This window comes from Ranitomeya variabilis, chromosome 1 (genome assembly GCF_051348905.1).
Source record: "Ranitomeya variabilis isolate aRanVar5 chromosome 1, aRanVar5.hap1, whole genome shotgun sequence".
Classification (NCBI taxonomy): domain Eukaryota; kingdom Metazoa; phylum Chordata; class Amphibia; order Anura; family Dendrobatidae; genus Ranitomeya; species Ranitomeya variabilis.
The window spans coordinates 1,069,071,112-1,069,097,875 of NC_135232.1; the positions used below are offsets into that span (position 1 = coordinate 1,069,071,112).

The 26,764-nt window shown below is 47.0% G+C and overlaps 1 protein-coding gene across 1 annotated transcript in view; it reads right to left on the reverse strand.

Annotated features, from left to right (window-relative positions):
- Positions 1 to 26,764, reverse strand: part of DTHD1 (death domain containing 1) — a 145,965-nt gene that overhangs the window by 16,619 nt on the left and 102,582 nt on the right. Inside the window, exon 7 of the mRNA XM_077281178.1 lies at positions 21,791 to 22,080. Coding sequence (XP_077137293.1) covers positions 21,791 to 22,080 — 290 coding nt within the window. The remainder of the gene's footprint in view (positions 1 to 21,790; positions 22,081 to 26,764) is intronic.

A 26,764-nucleotide genomic window follows, 5' to 3' on the forward strand; every position in this document is an offset into this window, starting at 1 on the left:
AATATACACTGGCGCTCAGCTAAATAAGGGGAAAAAAAGTATATTGATTCAACCAAAGCTTGTTTTATTATACTTTTTTTACTTTTTCACTTAGTCCCACTGTGGAACATGTATATTTATTTACTTTGATCACTGGTCTCATACACTGCAGTCATCGTGTACTCCAGTGCATGAGAGCAGTCAGTAAGTCACTGACAGCCTGTGAGACCATGCTTATAGCTAGATTTCACAACCCACTGTTCCCTGGGGTGAACACATGACCAAAGGGTACCATAGCAGCCACTGGGACCTGCGGTTCTCCTCGCAGGGCTCCGATGATTAGCAAGGAGGTCTTGACAGGGGGTCACAAGAACCCCCGGCAAATTGACAATGGTATTTAAGGGGTTAATTGGCCCCAATCAGCTCTAAAACTTGCCGGGGCCGATATAGCAGGGTGTCAGCTGTCAAAAACAGCTGACACCCATGGGAATTGCCACCAGGCCACCCGTTGCCTACAATCTCATTTGCAGCTGTCTGACAGTATACGTAGGTCAAGCCAGTCCAGAGTTTCCTTGTAGAGTTCAGCAAACAAAGTTCAAACATGACATGTGAACGTAGGGACAAGTTACAGGGTAAGCCAATTACGATGTTAGTGGCTCCTTTCCTGGAACTTTACAATGGGTCCCCCAGACGACTACAAGTTATGGTAGTTGAAAAAATCCATCCCTCCATCAGAGGTGGATGTATTATTGAGGAATTACTCCAAGATGAATCTATCACGAGTAGTCTATCACCTAGAGGCCTTAATGAGGAACCACTTTTTTACCGGCTTTTATAAGAAATCAATATTATCGTTGTATCCCTGCCTTATACACTTTTTCATTTTGTTTTTATTTTTCAATGATTTCTTCTCTCTTTTTTTTCACAGGTCTCATTCACAGCATCACTTTCTGCTGTCGCTTTTTTTCACCATTAGCATGGATCATTTCCCTGCTTCTTTTTTTTGGGGGGGTTGGCAATTCCTCTGCTGTACTTTCTCACAAAAAAAGGCATGTCCTCATTTATTGAAATTTTTACACATCTTATTCTGTCAGCTATAATTCAAATTTATGGACTCACCCCTGTTGGAAATTGAAATGTTATATATGTGATTTCACTGTAATTATTTGTTTTTCACATTTTCAAAATTCTTATGATTATTTTCAAGTGTTATTTGTCTTGAATAGTCAGGAATAGTCTCTTTATACTGAGAGTACTCCTCATACAGCTTAAAGGGAATCTGCCAGCCCAAAAATCGTATATGAGATAAGGTCACCGGCATCAGGGGCTTATCTACAGCATTCTGTAATGCTGTAGTTAAGCCCCCGATGTAACCTGAAAGGTAAGAAAAACAGGTTAAATTATACTCACCCAGGGGCGGTCCCGCTGCAGTCCGGGTCCGATGGGCATCGCGGTCTGGGTCCGGCGCCTCCTATATTCATACGATGACGTCCTCTTCTTGTCTTCCTGCTGCGGCTGCAGTGCAGGCATACTTTGTCTGCCCTGTTGAGGGCAGAGCAAAGCACTGCAGTGCGCAGGCGCCGGGAAAGGTCAGCGTGGCCCGGCGCCTGCAGCGGGACTGCCCCTGGGTGAGTGTAATATAACCTATTTTTCTTACCTTTCAGGTTACATCGGGGGCTTATCTACAGCATTACGGAAGGCTGTAGATAAGTCCCTGATGCCGGTGGCCTTATCTCATATACCATTTTTAGGGTGAAAGATTCCCTTTAATCTGTTCTTTACTTCTCTGGCACATTTGTGTTGCTCTTGTTTGCATCCCAGCTGTATAGATCAGCTGTCATATGCCCAGAAAGGTGGAGGCTCAGCACCGGAGCACGCACCCAACAGGCGGAGTCCGGCATCGGCGTACTATTATGCCCAATGATGGAAAGGGGTTAAAATAAGCTCTACAGGCAGATTCTCATGCAGATCAGTGTCCAGCCCATAGTCTTGAACAGCTCATTTTCATGTAACAAAAACATGAATTTCTCTGGAATAAGGCTATGTTAACACTTGAGTACCGGGGCTTTGCAGATGGCTGTGCACTTCCTCCCTGAAGCTCCGCCCACTTCAGCACTTTTTCCATTTAGGTTCGCCTACTTTTGCTGCGTACCTTTCTTTAACATTGGGTATGCAGGCCATGCGGATGTATGCGGATGCGTCGCTTTGACGCACCCACTGACCGCACGGAAACGCAGCTTGTTGCGTCAAAACGATGCATCCGCATACATCTGCTTAAATCCGCATACATCCGCTTACATCCGCATACATCCACATGTCCTGCATACCCAATGTTAAAGATAGGTACGCAGGACGCATGCAGAAGTAGATGTGTAGCGCCCCCACAGCCGCAGGGCCGAGGGGTACCCGGTACCGGGCCTCTGAGTCTCTGCTCTGGGGTTGTCACGGTGGCTAGGCCCCGGTCCGTGGCCCTGCCGTGGGGCATACAGTGAATAATAGATATAGATGATGGTGGTGACGCTGTAGTGGTGCAGTGCAGTAAATAACGAGGACACCAGGTTGCAGACTCTTTACCTCTTTACTGAAGATCTCTGGGTCCTCAGTCCGGAACACGGTTTACCAGGCTGCACAAGTCCGACCGGTCCAATGGCACCTCCAGAGTTCTCTTAGCAGGTGGAAATCGGTGCCTTCCTTCTAGCGCTATGTGTTGTGGTCCTTCCCTGCTGTGCTTACAGAAAGACCCCACAACTGTTGTGTCTGTTTCTTAAGTTCCCTCACAACTCGATTAGATAATGTTCTGCTAATCCTCCGTCCCTCCCTGGTGTTCTGGTTGGGACGGCACCCGTTTGACGGGTAGGCTCGGAGCTCTTCCGGGACCCTAGAGTCGCCCCTCTCCACAAGTTGCCCCCCAAGACTGCATAGGTGATATAAGTTAGACAGCCCGCCTTAGACTGACTGTCCTGCCGCTGTTTGGAGTATTGCTTGAAGCTGAATGTTATGATACTCCCTCGGCGTTCCGGCCACCGGTAGTGCGCCTCAGTAGGATGTTGCTTCGGTCTTACAGCATGACTCCTACTGGTATTTCTCCTTTGCGTGATCTCGTTTCTCACTCAGCACAATCTATCTCGCTTCTAATCCTTCCTTGGGCACCGCCGCTACCCGGAGCAGGCACGGTCCCGTTACGTTCGTTCAAGTTGCCAAGCCTCTGTCAGGATCCCACCCCTGACAGAGACCCTACTGTATCTTCCCCCACAACACCCTCTGCCACAAGGTGTTGCCTGGTTCCAACCCAGTCAGCTTTCTGATCTAACTTCCTGCCTGACCCCCATTTTACCCACTATGGTGGGGAGTGGCCTAGTGAATAGAACCCTTAGCTCCCCCCGGAGGCCCGACTGTGAAATGTATTGGTGTCTGTGATACCTGATCCGATGAACTCCTTCAGTGCCATCAGACGCACCATAGCTCCCCATAGTGGCGGAGCCACAGTACTGCAACGACCAGGACTCTGGGGCGCTGCACTCCCCCCTGGTTAAACACAGTACTCCGGGACTGAGAAGAAAACAACAATACAAGTTAGCAAAAAGACATACAATTTTGTTGAGTGCAATAACAATAAGCATATTTGAACAGAGCTTCCCTTTATGGGAGGTGAGGACACTTGAACGTTACAAACATGGTTAGATATCATAGCAACATGCTATAAATAACTCTTCTTACCCAACCGGGTATTCTACTAAGTGCAAAATTGTTGAACAATAATTTAACATTGCCTTTAAGGACATACACTCCGTATCCACGAAAGACCTTCTTATAATCACATTATAAGGCAATTTAACTTTTTCATTCCCCTTCTTTAAATCTGCAGGACCGCCTGTCCTAACGGCACCAGACCTACTGCCTCTTCTTTCTATGCAGGACCGCCACGTTCAGCCCGGGCCTACTGCCTTTTCAACTACTATACACAGTATAGAACATAACATTACTTTCAGTTTAAGAGCACTGAGCCATCTCTACATGACTCCTATGAGGACTCAGGGTTTACCTTCTATCCTAACTATCTATCAACATTATCAAAAACATTTTCTATTGAACATTAAGCCTTCTCATTATCTTTCTCTCTATCATGCATGCTGGACATCACGTCTATCCCTACGGGCCCACTGCATCCTTCTTCTATCTTTCATTTTTTTTTTTTCAGAGAACATCATCAGCATTTCTTCACAATTAACTAGTCAAATACATATAACTTACTCATGTAAACATTATCATCACTTTCTTTCGTCAAAACATTATTGCTACCTGTCTTAAAGCAATATCATCGTTTAAGTGCGACAAATGAACATCCCCTTTAAGAGAGGACCAAGTCTCTATGAAGTAGCGTGTCTTCTCAAGCTACCAGTCCATACTCAGCAAAGGTTCCAGTGTGGTATCTTCACAAAGAGTCCTTCTTTAAGTAAAACCAGTAGGGAGCACCTTTAATAAGGTGCAAACTATATACAAAAAGTTCGCATCATGCACTGTTCATGATTTCAGCAGTTCTTTTCAACTATAAACTTGTGCAAAAACTTCAGAAAAAAAACAAACAAAAACAAAACAATAGGGATCCCGGGTCAACAGAAGGATCCCTTTAAGAGTTAACCCTGGACGGGTTTAGCAGCAAAACAGTAAAACAACAACTATTTACATGGCTCAGTGTCCCTCAATGAGCACCTCACCTCTACATCCCGCCGGTTGACAAACACCTCCAAGGCAAGACCGGGCTCCTTAATGAAGCCCCAACCTCCCTGCAGCCGGAAGGTGCTGATCACGCCATAGCGCTGCGGGCCCCAGTTCTCCTCAGCAGCCTGCCTGACCTGAGCTTTGATTTGGAGGTCCTTCTCCCGCTCAGCCTGACGCCGGAGCTCCTTCTTGCGGGCCCACTCCTCTTCTTGCTGGCGCAGCTGCTGGCGGTATTCCCTCTGGCGGATGACCTCAATACTCTCCCCTTCCTCCTGGGCATCCCCTGGAAATCCCATCAGGTTGGTGGTGGCCGCGCAGGTCCACTTGAAGGTTACCCATTCTCCCTGGAGCTGTGGGGGCTGCTTGATGGGTCGCAGGGGGCTATCGGCTGTCTGCAGGGTTTCCCAGGGCCTCTCGCACTCGATACGGCTACACACCCGTCCAGGTGGTCGTGGTGGGGGCGAGTCTATATCCACCAGCAGGGGCTCTTCAATCGCCACGCCCGGGTTGGCGCCGTTACCTGCTTCCACCGCATCTCCGGTGCCGGTCTCCTCTGTGGTCGGCTGCGGGATCGATGCCCGGTGCGGGTGCGGCTCCTCACTCGGGATGGTTGCTCGCTGACAAAGACTCCGGAACTGCCGGCACAGCTCCTCCACCTCTGTCCCGAGGATCTCCTGATTAGCGCAGCCTGGTACGAACTCCGTCGGCTCCCATTGGCGGGGCCTGGTACGGGTCTCCTCTCCCTCTCCGGGGTGACTTCCGCGCTCCATGCTGCCAATCGGATTCTGCCTTGTGGCACCCAGAGGCTCTTGCTCCTCCCCGTCCAGAGGACGGCCTTTCTCTCCTCCGCCATCCCACACTAGGAGGTGGGCCCTTCTCCTTGATGGGCATATTTTCTGAACATAGTAGTATCTGTGAGGGGTGGGCTCCATCTTCGCGCCGCTCTTCCAAGCTACGCCCACGATGACACGCCCCATGTTCCCTGCGCGCCACATAGTACTATAATGGCGACGGTTTTGGTGGGGAATGTCATAGCACAGTCTTTGCAACATAATACAGTCCTAGCACAATAAATCTCAGTCCCAAGGCACACATGACCTGATTCTTCAGGCTTAAGTAGATCCTGTTCGTGACGCCAAGTTGTAGCGCCCCCACAGCCGCAGGGCCGAGGGGTACCCGGTACCGGGCCTCTGAGTCTCTGCTCTGGGGTTGTCACGGTGGCTAGGCCCCGGTCCGTGGCCCTGCCGTGGGGCGTACAGTGAATAATAGATATAGATGATGGTGGTGACGCTGTAGTGGTGCAGTGCAGTAAATAACGAGGACACCAGGTTGCAGTCTCTTTACCTCTTTACTGAAGATCTCTGGGTCCTCAGTCCGGAACACGGTTTACCAGGCTGCGCAAGTCCGACCAGTCCAATGGCACCTCCAGAGTTCTCTTAGCAGGTGGAAATCGGTGCCTTCCTTCTAGCGCTATGTGTTGTGGTCCTTCCCTGCTGTGCTTACAGAAAGTCCCCACAACTGTTGTGTCTGTTTCTTAAGTTCCCTCACAACTTGATTAGATGATGTTCTGCTAATCCTCCGTCCCTCCCTGGTGTTCTGGTTGGGACGGCACCCGTTTGACGGGTAGGCTCGGAGCTCTTCCGGGACCCTAGAGTCGCCCCTCTCCACAAGTTGCCCCCCAAGACTGCATAGGTGATATAAGTTAGACAGCCCGCCTTAGACTGACTGTCCTGCCGCTGTTTGGAGTATTGCTTGAAGCTGAATGTTATGATACTCCCTCGGCGTTCCGGCCACCGGTAGTGCGCCTCAGTAGGATGTTGCTTCGGTCTTACAGCACGACTCCTACTGGTATTTCTCCTTTGCGTGATCTCGTTTCTCACTCAGCACAATCTATCTCGCTTCTAATCCTTCCTTGGGCACCGCCGCTACCCGGAGCAGGCACGGTCCCGTTACGTTCGTTCAAGTTGCCAAGCCTCTGTCAGGATCCCACCCCTGACAGAGACCCTACTGTATCTTCCCCCACAACACCCTCTGCCACAAGGTGTTGCCTGGTTCCAACCCAGTCAGCTTTCTGATCTAACTTCCTGCCTGACCCCCAGTTTACCCACTATGGTGGGGAGTGGCCTAGTGAATAGAACCCTTAGCTCCCCCCGGAGGCCCGACTGTGAAATGTATTGGTGTCTGTGATACCTGATCCGATGAACTCCTTCAGTGCCATCAGACGCACCATAGCTCCCCATAGTGGCGGAGCCACAGTACTGCAACGACCAGGACTCTGGGGCGCTGCAGATGGACCTAAACGGAAAAAGTGCGGAAGTGGGCGGAGCTTCAGGGAGGAAGTACACATCTGTCCACAAATCCCCGGTGTGCAAGTGTGAACGTAGCCCAAGTCATAGGATTGCAGATCAGGCATCATTTTATTCACTTTTCTAAGACTTGCATGCAGGGCCGTATTTAGAGTTTCTGCTGCCCTAGGCACTTTTAGAACTGCCTCCCCCATTGGTATGTATGACACTATCGGCAGTGACTTTGGCAAAAATCGCTGATGTGAAAGTAGCCTTTTGCAGCAGATCTGGCAGTTTTTCCACATCTGCTGCATAACAGATCACTTATGGCAACACTGCGTTCGGCCTCATTCATTCCCTAAGGGATTTGCGGACATTTTAGGCACTTGCTGTGATCCGGCAAATGTGGTACCATACCTCCCAACTTGTGAAAGGAAAGAGGAACAAAGTTTTCGGCCCACAATGCGGCAAATTTTTGGCCATGCCTCTGACCACACCCATTTCACAACTAGTCACACCCATATCCATGCCCCAACCACACCCATTTAGTACTGCTGATCACACTGTTTCATAAGCAATAATTATAAACAAAAAAAAATATGGCCACACAGTGCTCCATACTGTATAATGGCCACACATGATGCTCCATACTGTATAATGGCCACACATGATGCTCCATACTGTATAATGGCCACACATGATGCTCCATACTGTATAATGGCCACACATGATGCTCCATACTGTATAATGGCCCCACATGATGCTCAATACTGTATAATGGCCACACATGATACTTCATACTGTATAATGGCCACACGTGATGCTCCATACTGTATAAATGACCCCACATGATGCTCCATACTGTATAATGGCCACATATGATGTTCCATACTGTATAATAGCCCCACATGATGCTCAATACTGTATAATGGCCACACATGATGCTCCAGACTGTATAATGCCCCCTCCCATCTTATATGCATAGCTCATCTCCCCCCTCCCTGTATGCATAGCTCATCCCCCTCCCTGTATGCATGACTCATCTCCCCCCTCCCTGTATGCATGGCTCATCCCCCTGTATGCATGGTTCATCTCCCCCTCTCCTGTATGCATGGCTCATCTCCCCCACCTCCCTGTATGCATGGCTCATCTCCCCCCTGTATGCATGGCTCATCTCCCCCATCCCTGTATGCATGGCTCATCTCCCCCCTCCTGTATGCATGGCTCATCCCCCTCCCTGTATGCATGGCTCATCTCCTCCCCTGCCTGAATGCATGGCTCATCTCCCCCTCCTGTATGCATGGCTCATCTCCCCCCTCCTGTATGCATGGCTCATCTCCCCCCTCCTGTATGCATGGCTCATCTCCCACCTCCTGTATGCATGGCTCATCTCCCCCCTCCCTGTATGCATGGTTCATCTCCCCCTCCCTGTATGCATGGCTCATCACCCCCCTCCCTGTATCCATGGCTCATCTCCCCTACCTCCCTGTATGCATGGCTCATCTCCCCCCTTCCTGTATGCATGGCTCATCTCTCCCCTCCTGTATGCATGGCTCATCTCCCCCATCCCTGTATGCATGGCTCATCTCCCCTCCTCCCTGTATGCATGGCTCATCTCCCCCTCCTGTATGCATGGCTCATCTCCCCCCTCCTATATGCATAGCTCATCTCCCCCTGTATGCATGGCACATCTCCTCCCCTCCTGTATGCATGGCTCATCTCCCCCCATATGCATGGCTCATCTCCCCCCTCCTGTATGCATGGCTCATCTCCCCCTCCCTGTATGCATGGCTCATCTCCCCCTGTATGCATGGCTCATCTCCCCCATCCCTGTATGCATGGCTCATACCCCCTCCTGTATGCATGGCTCATCTCCCCTCCTCCTGTATGCATGGCTCATCTCCCCCTCTCCCTGTATGCCTGGCTCATCTCCCCCATGTATGCATGGCTCATCTCCCCCCGTATGCATGGCTCATCTCCCCCCGTATGCATGGCTCATCTCCCCTCCTCCTGTATGCATGGCTCATCTCCCCCTCTCTCTGTATGCCTGGCTCATCTCCCCCTCTCTCTGTATGCCTGGCTCATCTCCCCCCATATATGCATGGCTCATCTCCCCCCTTCCTGTATGCATGGCTCATTTGATGTAATCAATGTTTTATCTGCTGCACATCTCTGAATGCTGAGCTCTGATTGGCAGCTTTCTTTTCCAACAAACTTTATTGGTTTTGCTAAATTTTATGAGGTAAAGGGAAAGTTGGTAAAGGGGGAAGGATAGGTAATTCCCTGCAACAAGGGTAATGGGAAAGAGAAGACAGGCGTATTAATGTACATATAAGTTTTTTTGAAGATTATGTAAGCTATCTGTTACTAATTAAGACTAGGGTTGAGCGAAATGGATCGGTCATTTTCATAAGTCGTTGACTTTTGGCAAAGTCGGCGTCTCATGAAACCCGACCCGATCCCTGTGTGGGGTCGGCCATGCGGTACGCGACTTTCGCGCCAAAGTCGCGTTTTAATGACGCTAAAAGCGCCATTTCTCAGCCAATGAAGGTGGACGCAGAGTATGGGCAGCGTGATGACATAGATCTCAGTCCCCACCATCTTAGAGAAGGGCATTGCAGTGATTGGCTTGCTTTCTGCGGCATCACAGGGGCTATAAAGGGGCGTTCCCGCCGACCGCCATCTTACTGCTGCTGATCTGAGCATAGGGAGAGGTTGCTGCAGCTTCTTCAGAAGCAGAAGTAGTGTTAGGCAGGGTACATAAAGCCCCAAACCGCTTGTGCTGTAGCGATTTCCACTGTCCAACACCACCTTTTGTTTGCAGGGACAGTGGAAGCTACATTTTTTTTCCTCAGGGCTGTAGCTCATTGGGCTGCCCTAAAAGGCTCCCTAACCCTGATAGCTGCGTTGCTGTGTGTGTACACTGCTGTGCAAACCAACTGCTTTTTTCAAAGCACAAATCCTGTTGTTCCTTCCTTTCTGCACAGCTATCTTGTTTGTTTGTCCACACTTTTGTTTTTTTTGTGCAGCTGTCCACTCCTTGTTATTGCTGCATGCCATACCTTGCTGAGATTACTGCAGGGAGATAGTAATTGTAGGACAGTCCCTTTTTTTTTAAATTCTCCCTGACAAAAAAAACATAGTGGGAGATTAAGATTGGCATTTGTGCTTGAGTGCCGGTCTTGTGTGTGCCATCTGTCTCAAATTATTGGGGCACATAAAACCTAGTGTGTCATACTGGGAATTTTTTTTTTTTTTTAATTCTCCCTGAAAAAACAAAACATAGTGGGAGATTAAGATTGGCATTTGTGCTTGAGTGCCGGTCTTGTGTGTGCCATCTGTCTCAAATTATTGGGGCACATAAAACCTAGTGTGTAACATTGGGCCTGATTTTCCTTTCATTGTCAGCCACCTATAAAGGTATATATAAATCCTACAGAAGTTTGAGTTCACCTTATAAGTTGTTTTACAGTAACAGATACCGTTAATTTGGTTACGTTTTGCAAACAATGAGGAAGTCTGGTGGAAGAGGTCGTGGCCGTGGGCGGTCATTGTCAGCTGGTAATGATGGTAGTGGTGGTGGAGCATCAGGTGGTCGTGGTAAAAGCAATACAGCACCTAAGTCTCGAGTTGTTGAGCCAGGTTCGTCGTCTGGCTACACAAGGCCTCGAACGCTCCCTTTTCTGGGAGTAGGAAAACCGCTTTTAAAGCCGGAGCAGCAAGAACAAGTTTTGGCTTTCCTTGCTGACTCAGCCTCTAGCTCTTTTGCCTCCTCTTCTGAAAGTGATAAATGTAAAAGCAGCGCGTCGTTAGTGGATGTTCATGGTCAGGGACAAGTCACTTCCTTGTCTTCTTCACCCAGAACAAGAGAGAAGGATGCGTCAGGCGACACAACGGGTTACTCCATGGAGCTCTTTACACATACCGTTCCTGGGTTAGACAGTGAAACAGTTAACAGGCCATGCCCATTAGAAGTTGAATTGGACATGGAGTGCACTGATGCACAGCCACAGCCAGATTACTATGCTGTTCCTTTGACTCAGACCAGAACATTGCCCTCGCAGTGTACTGAGCCAGAATCAAACCCAGCTGAGACTATGGTGCCCCATCACGAACGCTATACCACCGGCTTACACGGTGACACAGACGAAGTTGCACACGAGATAGAAGAGGAGGTCATAGATGACCCAGTTGTTGACCCCGATTGGCAGCCATTGGGGGAACAGGGTGCAGGCGGCAGTAGTTCTGAAGCGGAGGAGGAGGAGCCGCAGCAGGCATCAACATCACAACAGGTTCCATCTGCCGGGCCCGTATCTGGCCAAAAACGCGTGGCAAAACCAAAACCAGTTGGAGGAAAGCGTGGCCATCCGGTTAAAGAAGCTCAGTCTGCAATGCCTGAAAAGGTATCCGATAGTAGAAAGAGTGCAGTCTGGCATTTTTTTAAACAACATCCAAATGATCAGCGCAAAGTCATCTGTCAAAAATGTTCAACTACCTTAAGCAGAGGTCAGAATCTTAAAAGTCTAAATACAAGTTGCATGCATAGACATTTAACCACCATGCATTTGCAAGCCTGGACTAACTACCAAATGTCCCTAAAGGTTGCAGCACCCTCGGCCAATGAAGCTAGTCAGCAACGCTACATCCCTTCCCTCACTGTAAGCCCACCATTTCCCGCACCACCTGCAGTATCTGTGCAGCTTTCGTCTCCAGGCCAAAGCAGTCAGGGAATCACCAGGTTCGTAGTAGGAAACACTGCATGTAGGGCACCGGCAAGAATACCATCTCCAACCCTCTCTCAGTCTGCCATGTCCACCGGCACCACCGCTAGTTCCACGATCTCCAGCTCTCCAGTCCAGCTCACCCTACATAAGACTCTTGTTAGGAAAAGGAAGTACTCATCCTCGCATCCGCGTACACAGGGTTTGAACGCCCACATAGCTAGACTAATCTCATTAGAGATGATGCCCTACCGGTTAGTTGAAAGTGAAGCTTTCAAAGCGCTGATGGACTACGCTGTACCACGCTACGAGCTACCCAGTCGACACTTCTTTTCTAGAAAAGCCATCCCGGCCCTCCAACAGCATGTTAAAGACCGCATCGTCCATGCACTCAGGCAATCTGTGACTACAAAGGTGCACCTGACAACAGATGCATGGACCAGTAGGCATGGCCAGGGACGTTACGTGTCCATCACGGCACACTGGGCGAATGTGGTGGATGCAGGGTCCACAGGGGACAGCAATATTGGGACAGTTCTGCCTAGCCCACGGTCTAGGAAACAGTTGGCTGTAGGCGTTCGCCCCCCTCCTCCTCTTCCTCGTCCTCCTGCAGAAGCGAGAGCTCGTCCACAGACCGCAGTCGCACAACCACTCCATCCGCAGCTGCCACTGTTGCACACCAGGTGTTCCATTATGGGACAGCTAGTGGCAAGCGTCAGCAGGCTGTATTGGCAATGAAGTGTTTGGGAGACAACAGACACACCGCAGAAGTTCTGTCCATGTTCTTGCAGAAAGAAACTCAGTCATGGCTGGGCACTGTACATCTTGAGGCAGGCAAGGTAGTGAGTGATAACGGAAGGAATTTCATGGCTGCCATAGCCCTTTCCCAACTGAAACACATTCCTTGCCTGGCTCACACCTTAAACCTGGTGGTGCAGTGCTTCCTGAAAAGTTATCCGGGGTTACCCGACCTGCTCCTCAAAATGCGCAGACTTTGCTCGCATATCCGCCGTTCGCCCGTACACTCCAGCCGTATGCAGAACTATCAGCGGTCTTTGAATCTCCCCAGCATTGCCTAATCATCGATGTTGCAACAAGGTGGAACTCCACACTGCACATGCTTCAGAGACTGTGCGAACAGAGGCGTGCTGTTATGTATTTGTGGGAGGATACACATACACGGGCAGGCAGTTGGATGGCAGACATGGAGTTGTCTGCTGTGCAGTGGTCGAAGCTCCAAGACCTCTGTTAAGTCCTTCAGTGTTTTGAGGAATGCACATGGCTGGTTAGTGCAGACAACGCCATAATAAGCATGAGCATCCCCCTAATGCGTCTGCTGATGCAAAGTTTGACGCACATAAAGGAGCAGGCGTCTGCAGCCGAGGAAGAGGAAAGCCTTGATGACAGTCAGCCATTGTCTGGTCAGGGCCGTGTAGAGGACGCGGTAGCGGGCGAAGAGGAGGAGGAGGACGAGGAGGATGATGGGGATGAGTACTTTTTTAATGAGGAAGCTTCTCCTGGGCCAACAGAAATTAGTGGTGTTGCAAGGCCGGGTTCTGTTTTTTTAAGGGAGACAAGTGACGTAGATTTGCCTGTAACTGCCCCTCAAACCAGCACAACCGCAGATTTGACAACTGGAACTTTGGCCCACATGGCGGATTATGCCTTACGTATCCTCAAAAGGGACCCACGCATTATTAAAATGATGACCGATGACGATTACTGGTTGGCCTGCATCCTTGACCCTCGCTATAAAGGCAAATTGCAAAATATTATGCCACATGAGAACCTCGAACAAATATTAGCAACCAAACAAGCAACTCTTGTAGACCGTTTGATTCAGGCATTCCCAGCACAAAGCGCCGGTGATGGTTCTCACACGAGCTGCAGGGGGCTACAGGGCAGAGGTGTTAGAGGTGCACAAATCAGAAGTGGCGTTGGACAGAGGGGTTTTCTGACCAGGTTGTGGAGTGATTTCGCAATGACCGCAGACAGGACAGGTACTGCAGCATCTATTCAAAGTGACAGGAGACAACATTTGTCCAGTATGGTTACTAACTATTTTTCATCCCTTATCGATGTTCTCCCTCAACCGTCATTCCCATTTGATTACTGGGCATCCAAATTAGACACCTGGCCTGAATTGGCAGAATATGCATTGCAGGAGCTTGCTTGCCCAGCAGCTAGTGTGCTATCAGAAAGAGTATTCAGTGCTGCTGGTTCAATATTAACCGAAAAAAGGACTCGTCTGGCTACCCAAAATGTGGATGATCTCACCTTCATTAAAATGAACCACTCCTGGATTTCAAATTATTTTGCCCCACCTTTCCCGGCTGACACCTAGCTTTCCTATAAAAAGGTCTTGCTTGTGGACTGGTCTTACTGAGTGTTCCAATCTCTTAATTTGCAGCAGCTGTTTGTCCAGCATACGACATGTTTACACCTCCCTCAATGGGAAAACTCCCCCCACGGGGCCGTGGTCTCGCCACTTGGCGCAAGTAAACGTTAGAGTGCCGTTTGTCTGAAGAGGTGGGTGTGCCCGCTCTTGGTCGACGGCACTGCCACTGGGTCCATCATAGTACAATAAAGTGTCTCTGCCGGTGGTGGCACGCACCCAACGTCAGACACACCATTGTAACATGAGGGGCCCTGGGACGGTACCGCCGGCCACAAGAGAGTTCACCCCCCCAGCTCAAACTGTGCTCTACCACGTGCAAAATTATCTCTCACAGCTCCACCAATGTTTAGTCTATGCGCTGACATCATTCAATGCCTGGCACTGACAATACCAATTTGTTGACATCTATGATGCTAGTTAAAATAGTCTGGGTCAGTGTCCTATATTGACACCAGTAAATACTTAGTTCCAAATTACTATGTCTGAAACTCAGCAGAGGAGCTCACCCCTGTACCTAAGTATGCCACACTTTTGTTTTTTTGTTTTGCGAGACATTAACATCTATTTATTTTTTGGGAGTACTAACTGTGTCAGACACTCCTTGCAATCGTCCTCCGCTGACCACACCAATGCTGCCTATGTACCCATGTAACCTATTTAAAACTGCATAGAGCCTATTTATATTTATTTTAGGCCCAGTAAGCCTGTCTGCGGTCCCTCCTTGCAATCGTCCTCCGCTGACCACACCAATGCTGCCCGTGTACCCCTGGAACCTATTTTAAAGTGCATATAGCCACTTTTTTAAATTGTAGGCGTACTAAGTCTGTCTGCGGTCCCTCCTTCCAATAGTCCTCCACTGACCACACCAATGCTGCCTGTGTACCCCTGGAACCTATTTAAAAGTTCATAGAGCCTATTTATATATTTTATTTAATATTAATAAAGCCATGATGGACTACGCTGTACCACGCTACAAGCTAACCAGTCGACACTTCTTTTGCAAGAAAAGCCATCCCAACCCTCCACCAGCATGTAAAAGACCGCATTGTCCATGCACTCTGGCAATCTGTGAGTACAAAGGTGCACCTGACAACAGACGCATGGACCTGTAGGCATGGCCACAGAAGGTTACGTGTCCATTATGGTGCAATGGGTTAATGTGGTGGATGCATGGTCCACAGGGGACAGCCTACTAAGTCTGTCTGCAGTCCCTAATTAAAATTGTCCTCAATTCAGGTTTTCGGGCTTTTTTAAAAAATAGGAAACTGCATTTGGGCTACTAGTTTGGTTGGGGCCTTCTAGTGATGTCTGCCGCTCCTGGGTGTTCTCCTCCTCCTTGGTGTTCTCCTCCAGGTTTCCTTGTCTGAGCTTCAACCTTCAGGCTCTCATTAAGTATTTTTAAATGTAACACTACAGTTGCCATACTACTTGGGTTGGGGCCTAGTAACGGTGTTCTCCTCCTCCTTGGTGTTCTCCTCCTCCTTGGTGTTCTCCTCCAGGTTTCCTTGTCTGAGCTTCAACCTTCAGGCTCTCATTAAGTATTTTTAAATGTAACACTACAGTTGCCATACTACTTGGGTTGGGGCCTAGTAACGGTGTTCTCCTCCTCCTTGGTGTTCTCCTCCTCCTTGGTGTTCTCCTCCAGGTTTCCTTGTCTGAGCTTCAACCTTCAGGCTCTCATTAAGTATTTTTAAATGTAACACTACAGTTGCCATACTACTTGGGTTGGGGCCTAGTAACGGTGTTCTCCTCCTCCTTGGTGTTCTCCTCCTCCTTGGTGTTCTCCTCCAGGTTTCCTTGTCTGAGCTTCAACCTTCAGGCTCTCATTAAGTATTTTTAAATGTAACACTACAGTTGCCATACTACTTGGGTTGGGGCCTAGGAACGGTGTTCTCCTCCTCCTTGGTGTTCTCCTCCTCCTTGGTGTTCTCCTCCAGGTTTCCTTGTCTGAGCTTCAACCTTCAGGCTCTCATTAAGTATTTTTAAATGTAACACTACAGTTGCCATACTACTTATGTTGGGGCCTAGTAACGGTGTTCTCCTCCTCCTTGGTGTTCTCCTCCAGGTTTCCTTGTCTGAGCTTCAACCTTCAGGCTCTCATTAAGTATTTTTAAATGTAACACTACAGTTGCCATACTACTTGGGTTGGGGCCTAGTAACGGTGTTCTCCTCCTCCTTGGTGTTCTCCTCCTCCTTGGTGTTCTCCTCCAGGTTTCCTTGTCTGAGCTTCAACCTTCAGGCTCTCATTAAGTATTTTTAAATGTAACACTACAGTTTCCATACTACTTGGGTTGGGGCCTAGTAACGGTGTTCTCCTCCTCCTTGGTGTTCTCCTCCTCCTTGGTGTTCTCCTCCAGGTTTCCTTGTCTGAGCTTCAACCTTCAGGCTCTCATTAAGTATTTTTAAATGTAACACTACAGTTGCCATACTACTTGGGTTGGGGCCTAGTAACGGTGTTCTCCTCCTCCTTGGTGTTCTCCTCCTCCTTGGTGTTCTCCTCCAGGTTTCCTTGTCTGAGCTTCAACCTTCAGGGTCTCATTAAGTATTTTTAAATGTAACACTACAGTTGCCATACTACTTGGGTTGGGGCCTAGTAACGGTGTTCTCCTCCTCCTTGGTGTTCTCCTCCAGGTTTCCTTGTCTGAGCTTCAACCTTCAGGCTCTCATTAAGTATTTGTTGGTAAAAATTGGTGGTTGGGGCCTACTAACGGTGTCTGCCGCTCCCTGGTGTTGTCCTCCACTGTATAAAGCTGAGCTTCAACCTTTTGGCTTTCGGCCTATAGTAGCAGATATTAAACTGCATTTGGCCTTCAACTTTGGTTGGGCCCTACTAACGGTGTGTGCCGCTCCCTGGTGTTGTCCTCCACTGTATAAAGCTGAGCTTCAACCTTCTTGCTCTCATTAAGTATTTGTTGGTAAAAATTGGTGGTTGGGGCCTACTAACGGTGTGTGCCGCTCCATGGTGTTGTCCTCCACTGTATAAAGCTGAGCTTCAATCTTCTGGCTCTCATTAAGTATTTGTTGGTAAAAATTGGTGGTTGGAGCCTACTAACGGTGTCTGTTGTGAATTTACCTTTTTGGCTCCCTCTAGTGGTTACTAGTGATTTGACTCTGGGAATGTCTGCCATCCCTTGTATGCTCACCTGGGTCGTTAAGTCAGGGGTGTTGCTATATAAGCTCCCTGGACCTTCAGTTCAATGCCTGGCAACGTTGTAATCAGAGCTAATCTGTTGTGCTCTTGTCTACTGATCCTGGTTCCTGCTAGATTAAGCTAAGTCTGCTTTCTTGCTTTTTGCTATTTGTTTTTGTTTGCATTTTTGTCCAGCTTGTACATAATCTGTATCCTAACCTTGCTGGAAGCTCTAGGGAGGCTGGAGTTCTCCCCGGGCCGTTAGACGGTTCGGGGGTTCTTGAATTTCCAGTGTGGATTTTTGATAGGGTTTTTGTTGACCATATAAGTTATCTTACTACATTCTGCTATTAGTAAGTGGGCCTCTCTTTGCTAAACCTAGTTCATCTCTGTGTTTGTCATTTCCTCTTACCTCACCGTTATTATTTGTGGGGGGCTTGTATCCAACTTTTGGGGTCTATTCTCTGGAGGCAAGAGAGGTCTTTGTTTTCCTCTTCTAGGGGTAGTTAGTCCTCCGGCTGGCGCGAGACATCTAGCGACCAACGTAGGCATGTTCCCCGGCTACTTCTAGTGTTGGCGTTAGGAGTAGATATATGGTCAACCCAGTTACCACTGCCCTATGAGCTGGATTTTTGTACTTCGCAGACTTACTTGTTCCTCTGAGACCCTTGCCATTGGGGTCATAACAGGTGTCTGCCGCTCCCTGGTGTTGTCCTCCACTGTAAAAAGCTGAGCTTCAACCTTTTGGCTTTCGGCCTATAGTAGCAGATATTAAACTGCATTTGGCCTTCAACTTTGGTTGGGCCCTACTAACGGTGTGTGCCGCTCCCTTGTGTTGTCCTCCACTGTATAAAGCTGAGCTTCAACCTTCTGGCTCTCATTAAGTATTTGTTGGTAAAAATTGGTGGTTGGGGCCTACTAACGGTGTGTGCCGCTCCCTGGTGTTGTCCTCCACTGTATAAATCTGAGCTTCAACCTTCAGGCTCTCATTAAATATTTGTTGGTAAAAATTGGTGGTTGGGGCCTACTAACGGTGTGTGCTCAGGATCACAGCACTTGCAAAGTTGAAATACTTACCTCTCACTGCTCCACCACCATGACGTAGTCCACGTTTCCTGGGCCCACTAAAACCTTGAACCAGCCCTACCCCCCACAACTTTTGCCAAATGACCCCCAATTTCCAATGCCCAACTATTATTATAAAGTTAATTAAGATTGGCAAGCTTCAGAAACAAGAATGGATGTTTTTGGCATTAAAATGGGCACTGTAGGTGTTTTCCTGGCCTCCACTCACTGCCGACTATGCTTCCCCATTAACTTGCATTGGGTTTCATGTTTCGGTCGATCCCCGACTTTTCGCGATAATCGGCCGACTTCACTCGACTCGACTGGACAAAGTCGGGTTTCGCAAAACCCGACTCGATCTTAAAAAAATGAAAGTCGCTCAACCCTAATTAAGACTTTAAAGTAAACCTGGAAACCTGTAAAAGAAACAAGTAAAGTAAAGTAAAAAATACATTATATTCTGTGGTACATTTAGGCCCGTCATGTCTGGAAGCACCCTAAGGCGACCCTAAACTAAATGGAGGGAAAGTTCGGTTCTTCGAAGGAGTCATGAAAGTGGAAGACTTCTTTTAGTTATAAAGGAGTAGCATAGAGTTCTTTTAAACAGGAAGGAGGTCCAGAACCTTTGTAGAGGAGCATCTGGAGGAGACCGCTGAAATTTTGATTCCAACACCTGTAAGGTAAACAGATCCCTCCTTCGGAGAGAGTATAGGGATAGATATGTGAGCATTTTTCACTTGGAGGGTTGAAGACTGAGTCCAGGTATAGGGGATCCCAGCTTACAGGAGTGCACGTGTGATTTGAGAAAATGCTTTCCGTTTTTTGTAAAGTTTCTTTTGACATGTCTTTGAAAAAAGTTAGGTGATTGTATGGAGATGAGTGAAATGTTTGCTCTTTTGAAACTCCAAGGAGCGCATTTCTCACCCAATTTGGGTAGAATGACACTATGACATTGGTTGCTAAGGCCGGTTTCACATTAACATTTAGAGGAGCTGTGGAGGGCTGCGGACTTAGTCCGGGCATGCGGCCTGCATACCTATCTTTAACATTAGGTACGCAGGTCGTGCGGCTGTATGTGGATGCTTCCGCATGCGTCGTTTTGGGGCGGTGCCCCTTCTTGTGTCGGTGATGCTGCTCTCAGAGTCCGGGGTCCAGTCGCAGTCCAGGTCTTCGGCACAAACTCCTGTGCTTTATGATTCAGGCTGCTCCTCTGGCTCCGGATGGCTAGCTGCGTCTTGCCGAGTGCTTGCGCATCAGATATATGCTGGATGGTAGCACAGCTCTTCTCTTTCTTCCTCCTTGGAGTGTGTGTCGAAGTTCCGGGGGGACTCGCCTCTGCCAGGGTCTGCGGCGGTTCCTTGTAGTTTTTCAGCAATGGCGCCGGCGCCATCTCCCTTTGCGGCTTCGTTGTCGCGGTGGATTCCCGGCTTCTGTTCTCCTTGCTGGCAGCTGATGAGGTAGTTGGATGATTCTTCTTTTCGCTCCAGGGATCCCGGGGAGTCAGGGGAGTTCTTATGTTCTCCTCCAGTGGTGCAGGATCATTCTTGTTCGTTGTCTGCTGGTGAACTGGCCCTCTTACAGCCGCTGATGTCTGGGCTGAATATAAGCCATTTTTCTTTACTCCCCGCAACAGGTTAGTCGGTGTCACTCCGAGAGACTTGTGTGTATTCGGCACAGGGTTAGTGAATCTGATGCTGAGATTCTTGTTTGGTCCTGCATCGGCGGCGATTTTAGCTGGCGTCTTCTGCATAGCTGAGGCGGGGGATGAGATAGCATTATCTCCGGAGCCTGTAAAAGGCTTTTTCTAAAGTCCATGTTTTCCTTCCTATTTGGTGTTCTGGGCATATTCCCACAAGTCTTCAAACAATATTAGACCAGAAGTGTCCACTTTAAAGTAGGCTAAAGTAGCTTAGTAAAGGGGATTCATAGGAGCTCCTGCAAAACAGGTCTGCTCCTTTCCCCTTGCAAACCACGCCCCCCTGATTGGCAGTTTTCTGAGTGTGCTGTACATAGGGAGAAAACTGCCAATCAGTGATAGGCATGTGGTTAAACAGAGCTCATAAATATGGAGGACTACATGGCAGCAGGTTTACTAGTCTTCTAGTGATAATTTCAAGGTGATAAAACAGTGATTTTAAGTAAAAATTACAGCAAGCCAAGCAGTAAGTAAGTCACACATTGCAGGAATCAGGGTTGCTGTCTCTACAGAATTCTGCTCTCAGATTAGGCAGCAAAAACCTGGTGACAGATTCCCTCTAAACATTATCTTTAATACTATCAAAATCTGGTTTAGTATCAGCAATACTGGGAAGATTGAGAAGCTTTGACTACATATGCCCAAGAGTGCTTCCAGTCTGTTGGGTAAGGCCATGTGCACACGTTCAGTATTTTTCGCGGTTTTTTTGCGTTTTTTCGCTATAAAAACGTGATAAAAACGCGAAAAAAAACGCTAACATATGCCTCTCATTATTTTCAGTGTATTCTGCATTTTTTGTGCAAATGTAGCCTTTTTTTCCGCGAAAAAATCGCATCGCGGAAAAAAAAGCAACATGTTCATTAAAATGCGGAATTGCAGGGGATTCCGCACACCTAGGAGTGCATTGATCTGCTTACTTCCCGCACGGGGCTGTGCCCACCATGCGGGAAGTAAGCAGATTATGTGCGGTTGGTACCCAGGGTGGAGGAGAGGAGACTCTCCTCCACGCACTGGGCACCATATAATTGGTCGAAAAAAAAGAATTAAAATAAAAAATAGTCATATACTCACCTTCGATGTCTTCCCGCCTCTCTGCTGCATGCTGCCGCTTCGGTTCCTATAGCTGGTGTGCGGTGAAGGACCTGCGATGACGTCGCGGTCTTGTGATTGGTCGAGACCGGTCATGTGACCGCTTACGTGACCACGATGTCATGGAAGGTCCTGAACCACACCGGCATCTATAGGAATGGACGCCTGCAGGTGAGTATAACCATTTTTTTTATTATTTTTATTATTTTTAAACATTCTATCTTTTACTATAGATGCTGCATAGGCAGCATCTATAGTAAAAAGATGGTCACACTTGTCAAACGCTATGTTTGACAAGTGTGACCAACCCGTCAGTCAGTTTTCCAAGCGATGCTACAGATCGCTTGGAAAACTTTAGCATTCTGCAAGCTAATTACGCTTGCAGAATGCTAAAAAAACGCGAAAAAAACAGAAAAAAAAACCGCAAAAAAAAAAAATGCGGATTTCTTGCAGAAATTTTCCGGTTTTCTTCAGGAAATTTCTGCAAGAAATCTGGACCTGTGCATATACCCTAAAGGTGGGAACACATACAAAAAGAAAAGCTTTATCTTAAACCCCTATGGATCTGTTCTATCCTTTATATATCATGCTAATGTTCTCTTACTCTTACTCATATATGTTTTAATACACTTTTACAAGAATAACTTATTCACAAAAAATATTACATTACAATTTTGGGTATTGGAACATTGTAGAAATTCGCTTTACCTGATGCTGCTATGTTTCCACAAAATGTAAAGTGAATTTGGTCTCCCTCTTGAAGGATAATTGCTTCAGAGGGTTCAGGTGGACCAGCGTATCCAGCCTCCATTAGAGCATGGATTTCCCAGTTTAACTCCTTGGATGGAACCAGTTCAGCAATGACTTTGTTAAAGTTGTTATTCTTTCTGTACAACACTACATTGACCATTGAGCTGTAGATGGCGTATTCCAGGCTTTGAATAAATTTAATCAAGTGAGTGTTGTCCATAGCTGAAGAAAGACGAACTACAATAAATCTGTAAAATGAGAGGTTGAAAGGTTATTGAAATGTGTTTCATTAATAATAGGACAATCATGATTCTTCCTCTCAGTGGGTGACTGTTTTGCTACCGTATGGCATCTCGGTCATGCTGCATTGTTGGTGTTTAATTTTGTGTTAAAAAATTCTTTGTGCTAGAAAACTCATGAAAAATTCTTTGTTTGCTAAATTAGAAAGTGTACTTTGTCTGTTAAAGAAATATCATTCATGGGGTTAATTGTATCTGCTGAAGGGTTTAAGATAGATCCTGGGAAGGTGCAGACAATAATGATTGTGTACAACCTCATGACCATAAAGCACTACAAAAGTTATGTGTTTTTCGCAAATCGCTAAACCTCTTACTGAACTCACATGTAAGGGAGCGAATATTAAGGTCATGTGCACATGTTGCGGATTTTGCTGCTGATCCACAGCGGATCTGCAGCTGTGGGTCCGCAGCAGCTTTCCATGCGTTTACAGTACAATGTAAACCTATGGAAAACGCAATCCGCAGTGCCCATGCTGCGGAAAAAAACTTGCGGAAACGCTGCAGGTTACATTCCACAGCATGTCAATTCTATGTGCGGATTCCGCAGCGGTTTACACCTGCTCCATAATAGGAATCCGCACAAAATCCACATAAAAACCGCAGTAAATCCGCAGGTAAAACGCAGTGCCTTTTACCTGCAGATTTCTCAAATCCGCTGCGGAAAAATCCTTAAAGCTCCTTTCTACGTGTGCACATACCCTTAGGATTGGTTGTCGGATGCCATTGGGGCCTTTAATAAAATAAGACTGCTTCTTGTCTGCTCCAGTTTTGATTCAACCCGATCTCCAGAAACTGTTCATCATAGAGGTGGATGCCTCAGGGGTTGGGGTAGGGGCTGTTTTGTCTCAAGTCCCAAAACTCTGACTAACTTACTGTCATAATTCATTTTTTTCTACCAAATTTTCATCTGCTGAGAGAAATTATGATGTTGGAAATTACGAGTTGCAATCGCTGTTAAGTTATCTTTTGAAGAATGAAGGCATTTTTTGGGAGCGAGCTATTCATCAGTTCATCGTTTGTGACAGATCAAAAAAATGTAGCCTACATTGAATCTGCTAAAAATTTAAACCAAAGACAGACCAAGTGGTCTTTTTTTTTTCTAAAGTAAATTTTTCCATCATGTTCAGGCCGGGGTCTAAGAATGCTAGGGCCGACGCTTTGTCATGCAGCTTTGATTCAGCTTCTACTCCAGAATATCCATCCTCAATTCTTCCTTAGGGTATAGTAATTTCTATAGCATCCTCAGAATGGGAGGCTGAGATTCCCAAAGTCCAGTCGTTGGCATCTTCTGCTACTCATGGGTCTAAATTATTTGTGCCCATGTGTATAAGATTACGTCTGTTGCAAGAGTCTCATGAAACTGTCTTAAGTGGTCACCCCAATGTCACTGCTACAAAAAAAGCTATATGTAGGCTCTTTTCGTGACCATCTATGCTTACCGATATTAAAAGTTTCGTATCCACTTGTGAAGTTTGCGCACATGTTAAAGTTTGTCATAAGTGGCCGGCCAGGGAATTGGCTACATTTCCGATTCCAGAAAGACAGTGGACTCAATTGTCCATGGATTTAATTACTGATTTGCCTTTGTTTAGTGGGAAAACTGTTATTTGGGTGATAGTTGACCGATTAAGTAAACAAACACCTTTTGTTCCATTATTGGGGGTTACCTAATGTGGAGATGCTTTCCAGGTTATTTATCAAGCATGTGGTGAGATTGCATGGCATTCCTTTGAATATTGTATCCAATAGGGGAATGCAGATTGTCTTCAAATGCTGGAGAGTTTTGTAAGAAATTTGGAATTGACTTTCCTCTGCTTACCATCCTGAAACCAATGGTCAGACTAGAGGACAAATCAGTTGCTGGTACAAATTTTAAGGTGTTTTATTGCAGCTCAGCAGAAGGACTGGTCCTCATTTTTACCTCTTGCTGAGATTGCCTTTAACAGTCTGGTTAACCAGTATACTGGAACCTCAACCTTTTTGCAATTATGAGTGATTGCACGCCCCTCAGGAAAGTGACTACGAACCACGCAATGGGGTGTACCCACGCACCAGACTGGCATATGTGCAGACTAATATCAAACATAAATACCTGGTGCACCTCTCCTGCCACTCCTACCTTATGAATGAAAAAGAGCTATAGTTAATACTGTTCGGGTAGAGCTATCCGATAGCGCTATCCATGAAGAAAGTGAACGGGTAGAGCTATCCAATAGCGCAATTCCTCAATGTTCCTGAGTGTAAGCTATTTCACATGGTTTTGCCCACTAGGGATCTGCCCCCAAGACCTTGCCCATGCCCAATGTTTGGTCCGTAGACCGCGGCTTGGAGTTAGTCCCGCTTTTGTGTACAACATTTTTTGGCTTTTAAAATTGTTAAAAAGCTTAATAAAAGACTTCTTTGTACACACATCTGACAGTAAGCCATTTGTCAACATTAGGAATAAGTTTACCTTGCTTCTGTGTCTCAAATATTTTGAACCTTATTTGTTGGATTTTCCTTCCCCTAGAGAAAGCCACATATAACTGCCCATGTGAAAACACTGAGAGAGGCAAATAAATTCCTACAATATCCAAGGACTGTCCCTGAGATTTATTGATGGTCATTGCAAAAGTCAACATGACAGGAAACTGTCTGACCCTTTGCTTTTCCATTTAAAGCAGCGGCATGAATAACGTTTGCTTTTAAGCTTTTCACATAAAGCCTTGTGCCATTACAAAGGCCATGCTTTCTGTTAAGATTATGCAGGAGCATAATTACAGCTCCTGGTTTCAGCTTTAGTTCATGAGGAGGCATCCCAGTGGGATTCAAAGAGTTAAGAAACTCTACAGGGTAATCTGTGAGAATCACACCCTCCTCTTCCGCAATTGTGTCGATGGAGCGATATGTTGAGTGTTCACCTTGAACTTGACTAAGAATTTTGTCATTCAAGGCGTGAACGTCATCATTCAATGGCGTAAGAATTGCATCATTTGCAATTGCTTCTACCGTTGCATCGGTAATCTCAATTGAGTCGCCAAAAATAGCGGTAATTAAATCACCATCTTCAATAAAAGAATTCGGGATTTCAATTGTGTCTTCTGGTAGACCATATACATTTGACAACTCTCCATTGCAAAGTTTCAGTAACCATGAGTTGTATTCAACTTCATCCTGAGAAGTTCTCATATTCTGTTGTAACTGGAACTGTGAAAACTAGGGTTGAGCGAAACGGGTCGATCATTTTCAAAAGTCGCCGACTTTTGGCTAAGTCGGCGTCTCATGAAACCCGATCCGACCCCTGTGCTTGTCGGCCATGCGGTACGCGACTTTCGCGCCAAAGTCGCGTTTCAATGACGCGAAAAGCGCCATTTCTCAGCCAATGAAGGTGAACGCAGAGTGTGGGCAGCGTGATGACATAGATCCTGGTCCCCACCATCTTAGAGAAGGGCATTGCAGTGATTGGCTTGCTGTCTGCGGCGTCACAGGGGCTATAAAGGGGCGTTCCCGCCGACCGCCATCTTACTGCTGCTGATCTGAGCTTAGGGACAGGTTGCTGCCGCTTCGTCAGAAGCAGGGAGAGCGTTAGGCAGGGTCCACTAACCACCAAACCGCTTGTGCTGCAGCGATTTCCACTGTCCAACACCACCTTCGGTGTGCAGGGACTGTGGAAGCTATTTTTTTTTTTTTTTCCCCTCAGCGCTGTAGCTCATTGGGCTGCCCTAGAAGGCTCCGTGATAGCTGTATTGCTTTGTGTACGCCACTGTGGAAACCAACTGCTTTTTTCAAAGCACATATCCTCTTGTTCCTTCCTTTCTGCACAGCTATCTTTTTTGTTTGTCCACACTTTTTATTTAATTTGTGCATCAGTCCACTCCTATTGCTGCCTGCCATACCTGGCTTACATTACTGCAGGGAGATAGTAATTGTAGGACAGTTTTTTTTTTTTTTTTGTTTTTTTTTTGTGGGAGATTAAGATTGGCATTTCTGCTACAGTGCCATCCCTGTGTGTGCCATCTCTCACTGAGTGGGCCATAGAAAGCCTATTTATTTTTTCCGTGATTTGTGTTCTAAAATCTACCTCAACACAAAAACACTACATCAATCAGTGGGAGAAAAATATTGGCCTCAGTCAGGGCTTGTGTGCCACTGCTGTGTGTGCTATCTCTCATTCAGTGGGCTATAGCAAGCCTATTTTTTTTTTTTTTTTTTAATATTATTTGGTTTCTAATTCTCCCTGAAAAAAAAAAAAAAAACCTAAAAAAACAGTGGGAGAATAATATTGCCCTTTCAGCTTGTGTGCCAGTCTTGACTCCTGGGTGTGCCACCTCTCTCCCTCTCATTCAGTGGGCCATAGAAAGCCTATTTATTTTTTTTTTTAAATATTATTGGGTTTCTAAAGTCTCCCTGAAAAAACAAAAAATACATAAAAAAACAGTGGGAGAGTAATATTGCCCTTTCAGCTTGTGTGCCAGTCTTGACTCCTGGGTGTGCCACCTCTCTCCCTTTCATTCAGTGGGCCATAGAAAGCCTATTTATTTTTTCCGTGATTTGTGTTCTAAATTCTACCTCAACACAAAAACACTACATCAATCAGTGGGAGAAAAATATTGGCCTCAGTCAGGGCTTGTGTGCCACTGCTGTGTGTGCTATC